The 17,319-nt window shown below is 36.6% G+C and overlaps 1 protein-coding gene across 2 annotated transcripts in view; it reads left to right on the forward strand.

Moving 5' to 3' along the window:
- Positions 1-17,319, forward strand: part of TXNRD1 (thioredoxin reductase 1) — a 97,954-nt gene that overhangs the window by 5,548 nt on the left and 75,087 nt on the right. For both annotated transcript variants that reach the window (XM_081125474.1, XM_081125477.1), the window contains exon 2: positions 17,079-17,254. In XM_081125474.1, coding sequence (XP_080981600.1) covers positions 17,079-17,254 — 176 coding nt within the window. The remainder of the gene's footprint in view (positions 1-17,078; positions 17,255-17,319) is intronic.

Here is a 17,319-nt window from a genome sequence, read left to right on the forward strand (position 1 = left end):
GAAAAAAAAAGGTATAATTTTGATTCACTCACACCGGACAGCTATTGTGTTGACTGTTGCCATTTTTTAATTTGACAACCTAAGGGAAAAGAGGCCAGGGCAGAAAGCAGTTTTTTTTATCTAGCAAGCACAATGCAGAGAAATGAAATGACTGTGTGAACAAAGTATGGTTTTCAAAAAGTTGAAAACATGAGTTGTACAAAAATAAAATGAATATGTATAAAAATATCCTAAACTCATCAATAAATGAAAGAATCAGTAAGGAGGTAAAGCTGATTTAAAGGAGAATTCAAGGAATAGAGACTTACATAATCAGTCAGAGAAATGCTGAATGGAGTTTGCTAAGAGTTACGAAGCTGATTCACGCCCTACAGGGCAATAAAACTGTAACCTTTGATATTACTGGACATAAATGCACGAGTTAACATGAAACTTCAGTGTCTGGACTCTAATAAAATAGCAGGCAGCAAAGTGAAGCACAGGTACATCCCCTCAGACAATGAGCTGATCCCCGAGCGGGCTTGGTAGCCAGTGCCCAGTGTGGCACTGAAAGGGTCCCCTTCCCGTATTTCCAGGTTTTGGATACCTTTTCTTAAAATGGTGGGTATTACCCCACTGTTACGATTACCTTGGAATTACTGCTCACTTCTTTAGTGGTATTTTAAGCTGCTTGTTCCCCTAAAATGTGCCGCCCAAATTTGACTTTTCAAGTATGTGCAAAAGGCTTAAAGCCGCTGTGTGCATATTGAAGGCTTGCTACCCTTTGTGCCCAGTCAGTGATTGTTCCGTTGAGTATAAAGACCTGTTTTGAAGTGAGCACAGGGCTCTTGCTCATCATGACTGTTTTAGGTTTATGGAAGTAATTTCACCTATTGGAGCAAGACCTAGATTTTTTTCCTTTTTTAACGTATGCAGTGAAATCAAGAAAGAAGGGGGAGTAGAAGGAACTACAACCCAGTAAGCAGCTCCCCACCCCCAAGCCAGGTCTGCCAGAAATATAATATTGGGCTAAACAGTCCTGTGTTGGGAGAGCAGGAAGCATGGCTTCCTAGTGCTCAGTTGTGAAAGGTTCCATGGTATCTTTCTGGATGTGATTTGATCAGCTAGCTGGTCATGCAATCCTCAGGATTGGTCAGGCAGATCTGGCTGGGCAAGAGGGGCTTCCAGGGGTAAGCAGAATGGGAGGAAAGCTGAACTGGCATTTGGCCCTTAGTCAAGCCCAGGGAGCAAGCAGTGAAAGCTGTCTGGTGTCACTAAGAGACCGCTGAAGGTAGGGACTGGTGCGTAGGGAGGAGGGACGCATGAGCCAGTGTGTGTCTGGCAGCTGATTTTAGCGGAGGAGCAGGCTTGCTAAGGAGTGTTAATTGTATTTATTAAAACAACAACATCAAAACAAAGTTAAATCAACTTCTCTGGCTCTGCGTGGTGGGCAGAGTAGTGTGTGTGTGTGTGTGTGTGTGTGTGGGGTAGATTGAAAGGGAATCGTATGTGAGATTTTTTGCATAGGCACAGATTAATAATAATTCATACTAGATTAGATCAATTCTGTAACTCCTGGTGAACTTTCTTTTAAGAATAAAGGAACTCTGACAGGTTTAGGCTGCTTTTTAAGCCCTCCTTTCTTGTAGTTGGTGCAATTTTTTTTCATGTTCCCCGACCTTGCCAGGCGCCCTCATTCATCTGCTCTTGAATGTTTGGTCTCTGGCCTAGAATCCTCTCCCCTCTCCTCTTAGTTGGGCAAGATCTCCTTCCCTATTAAGACCCAGTCCAACTGACAGTTTGGTGAGTAGAATAAATTTTGCCCTTTGTGGACGCCTATGGCCCTTCCCCATTTCTGTTACGATATAGGTATTGTATTCTACCAGACTGAGTTCCCGGAGCATGGATGTCTTGTTCAGAGTTGAATTTTTGTTTGAGATGCTGTATGGCACACAGTAGGTGCTCAGTAAAGGAAGTGAGGCCGATTATTCCCTCCTGTTGGGCTTTTCTCTCCCACTGTTGGAACCTCTGTTTCCCCTTGGAAACTTCTGATAATGATCTTGCCTCTTCGGATTCCTGCCAATGGGACGTTTTAGGCGGGTAAAATTGACCATGTCGTGAGGAAGAGGAAATGGTGTTTCCAACATCCCAGTTGTAGTTCCCAGTAATACAGTTTTTTGAAGGAGGAGATAACTCCTAAAGTAGTCTTGTAAATGAGCTACACTTACCCATTCAGCACTTGCTAACCATCTTCTTCTAGGTGTTAACATTGTAAGTTTTGGGGATGTGAGTGAACATGCCCTTCTGGAGTTGTTTTCTAGAGTAATGTATAACTTCTGAGACTTTTTATACAAAATAGTAATATTTATCGAGTGCTCATTATGATCCAGGCACTGTGCTGAGTACTTTACATGTGTTGTTAACTTATTTAATCATTGCAACTACCAGGTGAGGAAAATGAGACACGGAGAGGTAAAGGGTAATTGGCTAGTGAGTGGTGGCACCAGGATTCTCACCCAGAAAGCTGATGCCCTTAACCACTACGCATACTGCTTCACTTAAGAGACTGATGAGCCATTTCCAAACTAACGAGAATCTGGATCCCTCCATCCCCTCATGAGATGCAGAAGTAAAGCCTTGTGTTCCAATGAAAACAGCAGTTGAATTAAAGGACTTTGGAGGATTGCCAGTACCTGGAAACAATGGAAAAGGAGCATATTCAGTACAGTTTAACCTTATATTTAGGGACAAATAGACTAAAGATAAGCCATAGACATCCTGAATGTAGTTAAAAATGCCCAGCTGAGATGGTGACTGCTGAATGCTGTAGGCTCACTGACCCTGCCTACAAAACAGAGTAGAATCCCTTTAGCACTTCATGTCTACAAGTTCAGTCATGGCCCTGGAACATAACCTTGAACTGGAAGAGCCCGATATAAGACAACTTAGTGTCTAAGGTCAATCTCCAATAAAGATCCATCATTACAAAGAGCTCCTACTGTATTCGAGGGCTACTTATTCAGATGATGGCTCCACAAGTAACTTGACAGGAAGAGGAAAGAATTAGAGTCAAGAGAAGAGAATTCTAGTTTCTGTTGTGCCATCAACTAGCTGTGTGACCTTAAACAAGTTCCATAGCACTTTCGGGCCTTGGTTTCCTCATTTGCAAAATAAAGTGAATGGAGTAACATTAAGTCCTTTGCAGCTATAAAAATTCTGTGGATCTGTCTCCCCCCAAAATTCAACATCAAGTCCCTAAATGCATAGGAAATGTAATAATTCCAAATAAAAATACCTAGCATTTTATAGGATCCCACAATATATAGGGTAATTTCACATGTATTATGTAAGACGTCTTTTTTCCTGGTCTTGGCTTCTGGGATGCATGCCTGAATAGCTAGTAAGATTTTAGCTCATTCACTTCATTTTATATGGGCAAGTCAGCAACTTCTGGATAGCAAGAAAGAACTTGCTTCAGAGTAATAAATATGTTAAGATCCAAAATAATGTCTTCATTGCACTTGAGAAAGATTTAAGTAGAGGAATTTGCATAAATCCAGTATATTTCTGGAACCAATTCACTGAAAGGAATGTCCCTCTTCTATGTATAAGATCTCTAGGGCAGTGTCGTTTATATTTTACAACAAGTACACAGGAGATGAGTATATCTTTTGGGATATCTTTTTAAATTTTATTTTTTAAATTAACATACAGGTAAAAAATTGACTTTTTTGGTGTTTCATGAATTTTAACACATTTATACATATTCAGGATATATAACAGTTCCATTACTCAAAAAACTCCCCCTGCTACCTTTTTGTGGTCACCACTCCTAACTTCTGATAACCACTTATCTGTTCTCCATCAATATAGTTTTGTCTTTTCAGGAATGCCATATAAATGGAATCACACAATCTGTAACCTTTTGAAATTTGTTTCTTTCATACAGCACAATGCTTTTGAGATTCATCCAATTCCTCGAGTGTATTTGTAGTTTATTCCATTTCATTGTATTTATTACATTGTATGAATGTACCGTAATTTACTTACCTTTCACTCATTGAAGGATATTGGGATTGCTTCCATTTTTTGCTGATTATAAATAGAAGTACTATAAACATTTGTGTACAGATTTTCAAAAAATTGAGATATAACTAACATGCTATAAAATTCACCATTTAAACATATACAGTTCAGTACACAACCATCACCACTATGTAATTTTATAACCTTTCGGTACCCCCAAAAGAAACCCCATACCGCTCTTCTCTCCCCCAGATCCTGACAATCACTAATCTACTTTCTGTCTCTACAGTTTTGCCTCTTCTGCACAGTTCATAGGAATGAATCTGTGGTCTTTTTGTTACAGACTTTTTTCATTTAGCATGTTTTCAAGGTTTAACCATGCTGTATTATGTATCAGAATCCATTTCCTTTAATGTTGAATACTTTTCCATCGCAGGGGTATACCACATTTTGTTTATTCATCAGTTGGTGGACATTTGCATTGTATTCACTTTTTGGCTGTTATGTATAGTACTACCATTAACATTAGTGTACAAGTTTTGTGTGGGCACATTTTCTTTTCCCTTAGGTATATACTTAGGATTAGAATTGCTGGATCATATAACTGTAGGTTTAACTTTTTGAGGAACTGCAAAACTGTTTTCCAGAGGATGCACACCATTTTATATTCCCATCAGTAATGTAAGACAGTTCCAATTTCTCCACATCCTTGTCAACATTTGTTATTGTCTGTCTTTTTTAATTTTAGCCTTCCTAGTGTATGTGAAGTGGTATTCATTGTGGTTTTGATTTGCATTTCCCTAATGACTAATGATGGTGTGCTTCTTGACTATTTGTGTATCTTCTTTGGAAAGATGTCTGTTCAAAAATTCCTTTCCTATTTTATAGTTAAACTATTTGTCTTTTTATTGTTGAGTTGTGTTTTTTGTATATTCCGGATACAGGTCCCTTATTAGGTATATGATTTGCAGATATTTTCTCCTGTTTTTTAGGCTGTTTTTTAACTTTACTTGATAGTATCCTTTGAAGCACAAAACTTTTTAATTTGAGTGATGTCCAATTAATCTGTTGTTTTCTTTTGTTGCTTGTGCGTTTGGTGTCATATTTTACAAAATGTCCAAGGTCACAAAAATTTACTACTGTTTTTTTCCTAAGAGTTTTATAGTTTTAGTTCTTACATTTAGTTCTATAAATATATCTTGAGTTAATTTTTGTATATGGTGTGAGGAAGGGTCCAACTTTATTCTTTTGCATGTGGATATCCAGTTGTTTCAGCACTATTTATTGAAAAGACAATTCTTTCTCCATGGAATTGTCTTGATATCCTTGTCAAAAACCAATACAACAGTTTATTTCGGGAGTCAGTTCTATTGCATTGATCTATATGTCTATCCATATGCTGTACTATCGTGATTACTATTGATGTGTAGTGAGTTTTGAAATGAAGAAGCATGAGTGCTTCTACTTTCTTCTACCTTTTCAAGATTGTTTTGGCAATTCTGGGTCACTTGTATTTCCATATGAATTTTAGGATCAGCTTTTCAATTTCTGCAAAAACTGGGATTTTGATAAGTATTGTGTTGAATATGTAGATTAATTGTGTTGAATCTGTAGATTAATATTAATGATATTAAGTCTTCCAGTCAGTGAACCTGAGATGTCTTTTCCACTTATTTAGTTCTTTAATTTCTTTTAATGGTGCTTTATAATTTCCAATGTACAGGTCTTACACTTCCTTTGTTAAAGTTTTTCCAAAGTATTTTATTCTATTTGAGGTTATTGTAAATGGAAATGCTTGCCAAATTTTATTTTCAGATTGTTTATTGCTAGTGTATAGAAATAGAATTGATTTTTGTATTGTAAATTTTTTTATTTATTGATTTTGGAGAGAGAGAGGAAAGGGGGGGGAAGAGAGATTTGTTGTTCCACTTATTTATGCATTTATTGGTTGATTCTTTTTTTTTTTTTTTTTTTTTGAACATATCTTTATTGATTTCAGAGAGAGGAAAGGAGGGGGAGAGAGAGAGATAGAAATATCAATGATGAGAGAGTCATTGATCGGCTGCCTAGCCCGCAACCCGGACATGTGCCCCGACCGGGAATCAAACCCCGATCTCCTGGATCCCAGGTCGATGCTCAACCGCTGAGCCACGCCCGGCCGGGCTATTGGTTGATTCTTGTATGTACCCTAACCTGGGATCAAACCCTCAACCTTGGCATAAGGGGATGACACTCTAACCAACTGAGCTACCCAACGAGGGCCTGATTTTTGTATTTTAATCTTGTATCTTACAACCTTGCTAAACTTGCTTATTCATTCTAAGAGGTGTGTGTGTGTGTGTGGTGTGTATTTCTGAGGATTTTCTACATGCAGGATTGTGTTATCTGTGAGTACAGATAGACTTCTTCCTTTCCAACTTGGATATGTTTTATTTATTTTATTTTATTTTATTTTATTTTATTTTATTTTATTTTATTTTATATTTTATTATTTATTTTATTATTTTATTTATTTTTATTTTTATTTTATTTTATTTTATATTTTATTTATTTTATTATTTTATTTTATTATTTTATTATTTTATTTATTTTATTTTATTATTTTATTCTATTTTATTTTATTTATTTTATTTTATTATTTTATTATATTTTATTTATTTTATTATTTTATTTTATTTTATTTTATTTTATTTTATTTTATTTTATTTTATTTTATTTAATTTTTTTATTTCCTTACCTAATTGCCCTGGGTGGAACCTCCAGTATAATGTTGAACAAAAGTGGCAAGAGCAGACATCTTTATCTTGTTCCTGCTCTTTGCGGAAAAACATTTAGTCTTTGACTATTAAGTATGATGTTGTAAGTTTTTCATAAATAATATTTGTTGGGTTGAGAAAGTTCCCTTCTAGTCCTAGTTTGTTGAGTGTTTTTTATCATGAAAGGGTGTTGAATTTTGTCAAATGTTTTTTTCTGCATCTATTGAGATGATCATGTACTTTTTATCTTTTGTTCTATTAATGTAAGATACTGCATCAGTTGAATTTTCATACGTTAAATCAACCTATTTGAAGTTTATCCTGGGATAAATTCTACTTGGTCATAGCATATAGTCCTTTTTATTTGTAGCTGGATTTAGTTTGCTAATATTTTGTGAAGGATTTTTGTGTCTATATTTACACAAAATATATTGGTCTGTGTTTTTCTATTTTGGTCTATGTTTTTCTTTCCATGTGAGTTTCTTGTCTGGTTTTAGTATCAGGGTAATAGTTGTTTCATAAAATGAGTTAGGAGTGTTCCTTCCCCTTCTATTTTTTGGAAGAGCTTGTGAAAAATTGGTGTTAATCCTGCTTTTGATGTTCAGTGGACTTCACTAGTGAAGGCATTTGAGCCTGGGCTTTTCTTTCTGGGAAATTTTCTGATTCCTTGTTCAATCTTTTTCCTTGTGATAGGTCCATTCAGATTTTCATTTATTCTTTTTTTTTTTTAAATATATCTTTATTGATTTCAGAGGGAGGAAAGGAGAGGGAGAGAGAGAGATAGAAACATCAATGATGAGAGAGTCATTGATCAAGCCCGCAACCGGGCATGTGCCCTGACCGGGAATCGAACCCGGATCGCCTGGATCCCAGGTCGACGCTCAACCACTGAGCCACGCCCGGCCGGGCTCATTTATTCTTGAGTCAGTTTGGACAGTCATATCTTTCTAGGAATCTACCTATTTCTTTTTTTTTAAATTTCTTTTTATTTTTAAATTTCTTTTTATTATTATTATTATTTTTAATAAGACTTTATTGATTTCAGAGAGAGGAAGGGAGGAGGGGAGAGAGAGGGAGATAGAAGCATCAATGGTGAGAGTCATTGATCGGCTGCCTCCTGCACCCCCCCTACTGGGGATTGAGCCAAAGCCCAGGCATGTGCCCTGACGGGGAATTGAACCGAGATCTCCCGGTCATAGGTCAATGCTCAAACGCTGAGCCACACCAACCAGGCAGGAATCTGTCCATTTCATGTAGGGTATCTAATTCACTGGCATACGATTGATCATGTGTTTTTTTCTTTTTAGACTGTTAAATATTGTAGATTGCTTTGATTGATTTTTGAATATTGAACTAGTCTTGCATTCCCAGGATAAACCCCACTAGCTCATGGCATATTATTATTCTTTTTATATATTGATGGATTCAATTTGCCATTATTTTATTGAGAAAATTTGCATCTTTGTTTATGAGGAATATTGGTCTGTAGTTTTCTTATCTTGTACTATTTTTGTCTAGTTTGGGTATCAGAGTAATATTGACCTCATAATATGAGTTGGAGATGGTCATTCCCTGGCTGGGTAGTTCATTTGGTTAGAGCATTGTCCTGATATGCCAAGGTTGAGGGTTCGATCCCCCATCAGGGCATATACAATAATCAACCACAGAATTCATAAATAAGTAGAACAACACATTGATGTTTCTCTCCCCCTCTCTCTCCCTCCCTTTCTCTCTATCTCAAAAATAAAAAAAGAAAGAGAGCGAGAATGGTTCTTCTCCATGTATTTTCTGGACAAGATTGTGTAGATTGGTAGGGTATCTTAAGTTTTTTTCTCCTGGTATTCTTTGCATGTGTATGTGTGTACATGTGAAAATGTTGCTGAATCAGAGGGGCTTCTATATACCCCTGCTTTCCATAGTTTTCTCTTATACCCTGGGTTAAAGGAAATTTGTTCAAATGCAATGTAACCTTATCTTTTATCTTATATTTCTAAACCTTTTATGAGAGCACTGGAAAGATTAGACAGTTTCTTTAAAACCCCAGTGTTGATTGTATTGGCTGAACATTTTAGTTTACAATGATTATTCCATTTATTGGCCATTCTTAACACTCATTAGGTAACAAAGAACACAAAAAATGCGAAATATTTTCAGTATGTATGTTCAAAGCAAGCTTAGTGACGTGAGAATTAAAGGCCTAGTGTAGGTGAGAGCTTTTTAGTTAGCTCTTAAATATTATTTAGTAGGGGTGTGTGTGTGTGTGTGATCAGTTTAGTAATTTCCCACATAATCCTTTTATATTTTAATGACTGTAATTCACGTTTTATTGTGGGTATATTATGCATCCAAAAGTAGCACCTATATTTTCTTTACATATATGCCATGAAAGACATATTTGCAGAAATTTTGCATGTATCTAGACCAACTCTTATATCACAGATAAAGAAATTGAAGTCCAGAGGGCATTAATAAGCCAAGGATATATTTCTAATACATAAGAAAAACCTGATCTCTTAAGTCATTTTTAAAAGGTGAGACAGTAAGGAAAACTTTAAATTTTTATTTTAATGATTTTATACTTTTTATTTTTAAGAAGTTCTGTAGTATTACCTTTAAAATTATTTTCTTATCTTAGTAACAGCATCAATATAAAATTTAACAGCTAGGCAAAAGGAAATTGGATTTTTTTTCTTCTTCCATTTGGCCTTCAGTAATCCTTCCAAGGTCCCTGTGGTAGGCCCTAACTGTGACAGAACACTCTAGGTCTGAGTAAACTAAGACTAACCCCCCCCCCACACACACACACACAAAGAGCTTCCAGGGACAGTACACTTGAACTCTGGCATGGTTTCTCCTATCGTAAATCATTCGAAAAACCAGTCCTTGGGGGAAGAGATATTGCCTTTCAAATGTCTATATTTTCAGGCTCATATAGCCACTGAATCCTGTACATGGCAAAAAATCATATTAGAATAACTGTAGAGTAAGGCAAGTAGGAAATTCCTCCTTAGCTAGGACCCGCAACACAATCCAGGTTTAATTTTAACCGTCTAATAGGACTCCTTTGAAGGAGACGAAAGGAAGAGCTATAACCATAATGTTGTAGGCCTTTTTGTAGCAGCTTGCTTTGAACGTAAGTACTTCATATGTCAAGTTCTTTGTAAGAACTAAAAACCCCTTTTAAGGCTAAAAAACCACCTTGTGTTTCAGTTTGGTAAGTAAATAATACTAAAAACCAAGGGGTATTTATTATGCTCAGCGTCAGAGAGTCATGATCATGTCCTTTAAGGAGTCTTTAGTCTTCCTCGTGTTTCCACAAATATTTCTGTCTTATTTTCCAGCGTGGCTCATACCCTGCAGACTTTAAAAAGCACATATATATAATTAGCTTGTCTTCTTCACTTTATAGATCATGTCATGCTTCCCCATTTAAGCTTCCCTACTCTTAGGTTTTTATGGAAGAACTTCTCATTTGATGGAGTCTTGTTAGACCCAAGTGTAGTAATATTCTGTGTGTTTTGTGCATTGAGTAAAATACTATTAAAATTATTAATTTCTTAAAAGAAATCTGACGTGGCAGTGTGTTTGCAAAACACTTTGTACTTGAGGTGAATAAAAGGTGTTGTTTAAGAGCTATGGGATCTGCAGAAATCCTTCATTTCTTCTGACATCTGACAATCCAGATGCTTTTAACCCCCAGGCAACAGAGTAAAAACAGGCACATGACAAACCTACAAACCAGAAAGTGATGAGAGCAGGCAGAGTGGAGGATTATAAAATTTTTATCATCACATGTGAAGTGATCATGTTGCTTATTAAAGGCAAGGATTCAAGTCCCAGCAAGTGGTAGGTTCAGTGTGTAGTTTAGCCTTGCATTTTGCTTTCCCTTGTTTCCCTGCTTTGAAGTTCACAAGTTACTTCTTTCATCCTTTGCGAGCCTTGACCTGGGCCTCTCAAAAGTCTGATCAATCAGCTCTAATAATAATCTTCGGCTGGGTTTTTTTAGACCACAATATAGAAACACAGGCCTTCATAGCCTCAGACAATGTGTAAGGATCAAGAAGGAGGGAACGCTGTTGAATCTGTTCCTTAGTAGGAGTCAAGCTACATCATCATCATCTTTTTTTTCTTTTTATTACATTTTGTTTTAAGTGCCATGAATTAGAGCTCACAACAGCAACAAAAATGACAACAAAACCATTTTTTTTTTCTTTTGAAGAGAGACTTAGACGGAAAGACTGCTCTGTTCCAGTTAGTTTTGGGGGCTTTGGAAGAGATACCAGCTTGTGTTCACTTCCTTTAATTTTAAGAGAATTTGGGGGCAGGAATCCTAGATAAAAATTTTAGCTCCTTTGGAAATCGTACTTTTCACATATCCTTTCTTTCAAACTTTTCAAAATGTCATGATTGGTGGTTTTCAAACTTTTGGTCTCAGGACCTCTTCACTCAAAATTATTAAGGACCCCAACAGTGAAAAAGGCAAAGAACATCTTGAAAATAGTTTTGACCTTAGGGACCTTCAAAGGTGTGGCTACTACATTTTAAGGGCCAATGATCTAGGAAACTAAGTTTAGAGGTGTTTATATTGTATCAGAGAAGTCTCTGGGATTCTGCCTGAACAAAGGAAATCAAGAAATCAGTCCCAGAGGCTCCTTATTAGCTACAGATGGAGGTATCCAGATTTGGCTGATTTACAACTTCCTGAGTTTTTCAAATGCAAAGCAGCCTCCTTGCAGGAACATAACTGACTGTGATGGAATAAAGATGAATGAGCCAAACTTCCCCCACAAATCTGAACAGAAATACACTGTTACTGGCTCCACAGAAAAGTTTTGAAAGCTACTACCTCAGCAACCTAGCAATTCACCCAGTCTACAGAAAAGCTGAAAGAGTAATATGATTACCCATAATCCCTTCATAAGAATTACATTTTGTTACATTTGTTTTATTTTCCCCCATACCTCCCCCCATCCACACACATATTTTTACTTGAACCATTTGAAATAACTTGCAGACATCATGAATTTCACCCATAAATATTTCAGCATGCATCTGCTATGAACAAGTATTCTTCTACAGAAACCCAGTGGACTTAATGTTGATACAATAATATTATCCAATATAAGGCCACATTAAAATGTACTCAGTTGTCTCCTTAATTTTTTGTTGTTTTTTTTTGGATCCAAGATCTAAGGATCATACGTTCCAATTTGTGGCCAATTATTATGTTTTGCAAAAAATAAAAATAAAAAAAATTGAGGAATACAAGAAAGAAGCAGCCATGTGTAGTCCTATCATGCCATTATAACTTATATGACCATTTTGCATATCCCTTTTTAGGACTCCTGTATGCAGTTTCACATAATTGTAAAACTATGGTACATAGGATTTGGTATTCTGTTTCTTTTCAGTTAACATTATGTCAAACCATTTCCATGTTGTTTTTAACCTTGAGTAGTATGCAGCCATTGAAATTACTGAAAAACAAGAGAGCTACTATAATTTAGCTATTCCCGTAATGTTGGACATCTGTTGCTTCCAGTTTTTTTTACTTTAACCAATGATGTTATAATGAAACTATTGCTAATAATTTGGTAAAAAGAGGAGATTGAGGATTGGGAATAGAAACGGGTGAAGTAGGCTGGAGAGCAGGGACAGAATCTGTTTGCCACTTAGCCTTTGGAGGGAGAAGGGGAGCTGAGGCAAGAGAGAACTTTGTCCTTGGAAAGGGAATGGACATGTGCAGGAGGTAGGGAGTAGAGTGTGTTGATAGTTAGGGCAGCGGCCTACTTTGTTCCTTTGAGTTTTACAGGAATTTAACATGATTAATCCTAAAGCTATAGAACTCACATTGAAAAGAAATTTGGAAATTTCCCCTTTAACTGGGTGATGCTACTTATAGTAATAAAAAGTACTGGAAGTTTTTCCTGCGAGAAGAGTAGGAGGTAGAGATCAATTTTGTTAGTATGATGTTTTTATTATTTAAAATTTTTTAAAAGGTAAATTCCCATAAGTAAAAGTTCCGGTTAAGAGGTATGGCCACTTCAATGGCTCTTGATCCACACTGTCAAATTATTTTCCAAAAAAATAATACTAATTTATATTATACTTCCCTGCACGCCCCCCCCCCCCCTTGTGTCCATGGACTCACCTCCATGTACATATACCCGCACTGGGGTTATCATTTTTAATAGATGAGAAATCACACTTCATTGCTTTAATCTGCATTTCCGATTTTGGAATAAAGTGAAATAAATTGACCTTTTTATTCTAGCTTTGCTGTTTTCTTTCTACTGATTTGGCTGTTCCTGTTCTTCATTCATTTTAGCATTCGTGGTCCTTCTGTTTCCTAACCAACTTGCTCGAGTTCTTTTTGTTGTTATTTATTAATTTATTGTTATTTAAATGCTTTCCCTAGGCTGCTCTTTTGCTTTAAAAAATATTATTATTACTATTATTATTTTGCACTACAACTTGTTGCTCTTTTCCTTTGTATTTACTTCTAAGCTTAGGAAGTTATCACCTCATTAGAGATCTGGAAAAGGTTCCATTTAACATGCTTTGTTACATAGTAAGGGATAAGTGAAAAAACTTATTTTCCAAATTATCAAGCCATTATTACCACACTATTTAAAAAATACTTTCTCTCTTTATTGCTTTGTAATGCCTTTTTATCATAAATTATCCTATATTTATTTCTGAGCTATCCAATCTCTTATTGATGTCTCTGTTTATTTTTATAAATGTAACTATGGAGCACATTTTATTTTTACCCTTTAGTCTGAGTTTTCACCAATGCATAGTAGGTACTTTCTGGATCCAAATACTAGGAATTGATCTTAGGCAGAATAGTTGGGACAAAATGGAAGAAACTAATAATTACAACTTTATTTAAGTTTCTCTGATCACTTGGTTCTGTGCTGTTCCTGCAATATTTAGTTAATATATTTCTTTGAATGCTGCTTCAAATTTCATTTCAAAATTGAGGGGGAAAATTTAAAAACAATTGATAAACTTCTAAGTAAAATTTTATTTGCCTTTTATGTTAGAGGCAGAATTTAAGGAAAAATCCTGATGATTTTGATTAGTTGGGTAATCTGTTATTAATTAATTAATTATCTATCCATTTGTTTATTATTCTTGGTGAACAGTCTCTTCGAAGTCAGATTGCAGCTTTTTTTAATCATAGAAGATATTGTTTTCCTTGTAATGGCCCTGAATACTGTGTTCTGTGTATTGGCAAATACCTGAGCTTAATAGGTGGGTGGTGCCCTAAGTGTAGATGTTATGTAAGGAATTATCACCTGCTTTTAGAGTTAGTCATCCCTCCAAGTCAAAGGAGTCAGTAAGGCATAATGAAATCAGGAGGCTTGTGTGGCAGCCCTGATTCCCACACCGATTAATTACCTCTCTGGAGCTCAGTTTCTTCACCAGTAGAATGAATAGGTTGGCCTCTTAACCCCAAATATCTTTCCCATATTGACGTTCTGTGATTCTCTTTCCATGAGATGTTACCACTAAGAATCCTTATTTCCATGTTGCCTTCTAAAATTCAAAGGCAAGGGAAGTAAAGGCAAAAATAAATGAACGGGACTAGATAAAATTAAAAAGCTTCTGCACAACGAAAGGAACTATCATCAAAATAAAAAGGCAACCAACTGAATGGGAGAAAATATTTGTAAACAACACCTCTGATAGGGAGTTAATATCCAAAATCTATAAAGAACTCATACAACTCAACAACAAAAACAACCCAATTAAAAAATGGGCAGAGGACCTGGACAGACATACAAATGGCCAACAGATGTATGAAGAAAATCACTACCTATTAGGGAAATGCCAATCAAAACCACAGTCAGATACCACTTCATACCTGTTAGAATGGCTACCATCAACAAGACAAGTAATAACAAGTGATGGAGAGGTTGTGGAGAAAAAGAAAGCCTCATTCACTGCTGGTAGAAGTGTAAATTGGTGCAGCCACTATGCAAAACAGGATGGAGGTTTTGCAAAAAATTAAGAATGGAGTTACCATATGACCTAGCAACCCCTCTTCTGGGTATCTACCTGAAAAATTTGAAAACATTTATTTGTAAAGATATATGCACCCCTATGTTCATTGCAGCATCATTCACAGTGGCCAATACATGGAAACAACCAAAGTGTCCTTTGATAGAGGACTGGATAAAGAAGATGTGGGACATGTATACAAAACTCAGCCATAAGAAAAGATGAAATACTGCCATTTGTGACAACATGGATGAATCTTGAGAATATCATGCTGAGCGAAATAACTCAGATGAAAAAAGTCTAGAACCATGTGATTTCACTCATATGTGGGATATAAGACTGAAAGCAACAAATGAACAAACAAGACAAAAAAATAAAAACTCATAGACACAAACAACTGTGTGGTGGTCACCAGAGGGAAGGGGGGTGGGTGTAGGAAAGGGTAAAGGGAGTCAAATATATGGTGAGGGAAGGAGACTTGACTTGGGGTGGTACATACACAGTGCAATATAGAGATAATGTATTATAGAATTGTACATTTGAAACCTATATAATTTTATTCACAAAGTTCACTCCAATAAATTTAATAAAAAATTTTTAAAAGCAAAATAGAAAAGAGGAAAATAAAAACCAGAGTTTAATTTTAATTTTTTGAAATGTCATTGGTGGGTCATGCTGCCTTAATCCAACAGTTCTTAATTAGAAGTGAATCTTAGAATTACCAGTGAACATTTAAAATATATGTTTATATGTATGTGCACATACACAATGATGGCTAGAATTAAAAAGACAGATCATAAGTGTTGGCAAGGATGTGGAGAAATTGGGAGACCCCCCTCCGCTGCTAGCGGTAATGTAAAATACTGTCACTGCTTTGGAAAGGAGTGGTGCTTCCTCAAAGATTTAACTTGACCCCACAGTTCTACTCCCTGGTATTTACTCAAAAGAATTGAAAACAAGTGTTCAAACAAAAAACTCTCCATGAATGTCCATAGCAACTCTATTCACAACAGCCAAAAAGTAGAAATAACCCAAATGTCCATCAACTGATGAATAGATAAATAAAATGTGGTAAAACTATGCAATGGAATATTATTTGGTAATAAAAAATAAATGAAGTACTGGATACATGCTATAGCATGGGTGAGCTTTGAAAATATTATGTAAGTGAAAGAAGCTAGTCACAAAAGACTATATATTGTATGATTCCAGAAAATAGATTAATGGTTGCCTAGATGTGGGGGAGGCACAGGCTTGCTGGGGGAAAATAGGGAGTGACTTCTAATGAGTATAAGGTTTGTCTTGGGGGGTAATGAAAATGTTCTATAATTGGTTGTGATGATGGATGCACAACTCTGTTAATACACGAAAACCATTGAATTGCTAAATTTTATGGTATGTGAATTATATGTCAATAAAGTTGTTTTTGAAAAAAGTATGGGTTCTAGAGAATTATCACCTAGATTTGAATCCTAGCTCCATCACTTAAATTTCCTCTTAGTTCTGGGTGAACATGAATATCAACTGTGAAGATGATGATATTGAAGAGAATGGGTAGCAGAAATGAGAGGAAATCACTTATGAAGCAAGTCATAAGGGCAGGATTGAGCTTGGTTTGTTTGCGGGCCCTGAAGTCAATAGCTAGTTTAAACATTTACAAGCCAGAGGTAGCAATCTCTCAGAGGCTTTGGCTGGTGATGATGTCCAGGATGACAGTACTGCCATGTGGGGATGACATGGCACTAGGCTGGATCATGTTTGTTCTGGTGCCAGGTTGGGCCACGGCAAAATCCTGAGGAGGAAACGAGAATCTAAAGAAACTCTTTTTTTGGAAGCTAGCTGTGCCTGTGGCCTGAAGGTCCCACAGATTTGTCTGCTTATCCAGGACTTAGTCGGAGAAAAAAGAGTAAGCCTTGGGTTAGGTGGTGTGTGCCTGTGTCTGCGAGCAGGGTTTGTGAGAAGGGGACATGTCTGATCCTTGGCCTCTCTCATTTAAACCATGGTGGGGAGTGGGGATGGGGTAAAAGGGGCCCTCCATGTCTACACTCTTGCTTTCATTTGTCCAGATCCCCTGAGAACTAATTTTGAGTGTGGCAAAATGAGTTGGAAATGTCGAGTGAGTTGCCCAAAGTCTCCAGTCAGGTGACAGAACTAATTGTACAATCCATGTTAGAGTCCTTCCTCAGATTGCTTATTTTGGTTCTTGGGGCTAAAATTGTAAGGCTTTTAGAGTGCGCCTAATATTAGAAAACGCATCATTCTGTTTTGCTTTCTGATAATTACCGTCTTTGCTTCCGTCACTTCTAGCTAAGGATCATCATCTCTCTAGTCAAACTTTGCCGGAAACCCCAGCCACTGATGTGAGTGGCCCCTCCGCACCCACCAGCACAGCCATCGCAGACCCCAGAGCCAGGCTGCGGGCCTATATAGACAGCCACTCTGTGGTCATCTTCAGCAAGTCCACGTGCAGACACTGTACTGAGGTAAGGCTGTAACCTCAAGGGTTGGCAACAAGTTGTTGAATTATAGAAATCTGACAGACTTTTGA

The sequence above is a fragment of the Miniopterus schreibersii genome (assembly GCF_964146895.1).
Source record: "Miniopterus schreibersii genome assembly, chromosome: 2".
NCBI lineage: Eukaryota > Metazoa > Chordata > Mammalia > Chiroptera > Miniopteridae > Miniopterus > Miniopterus schreibersii.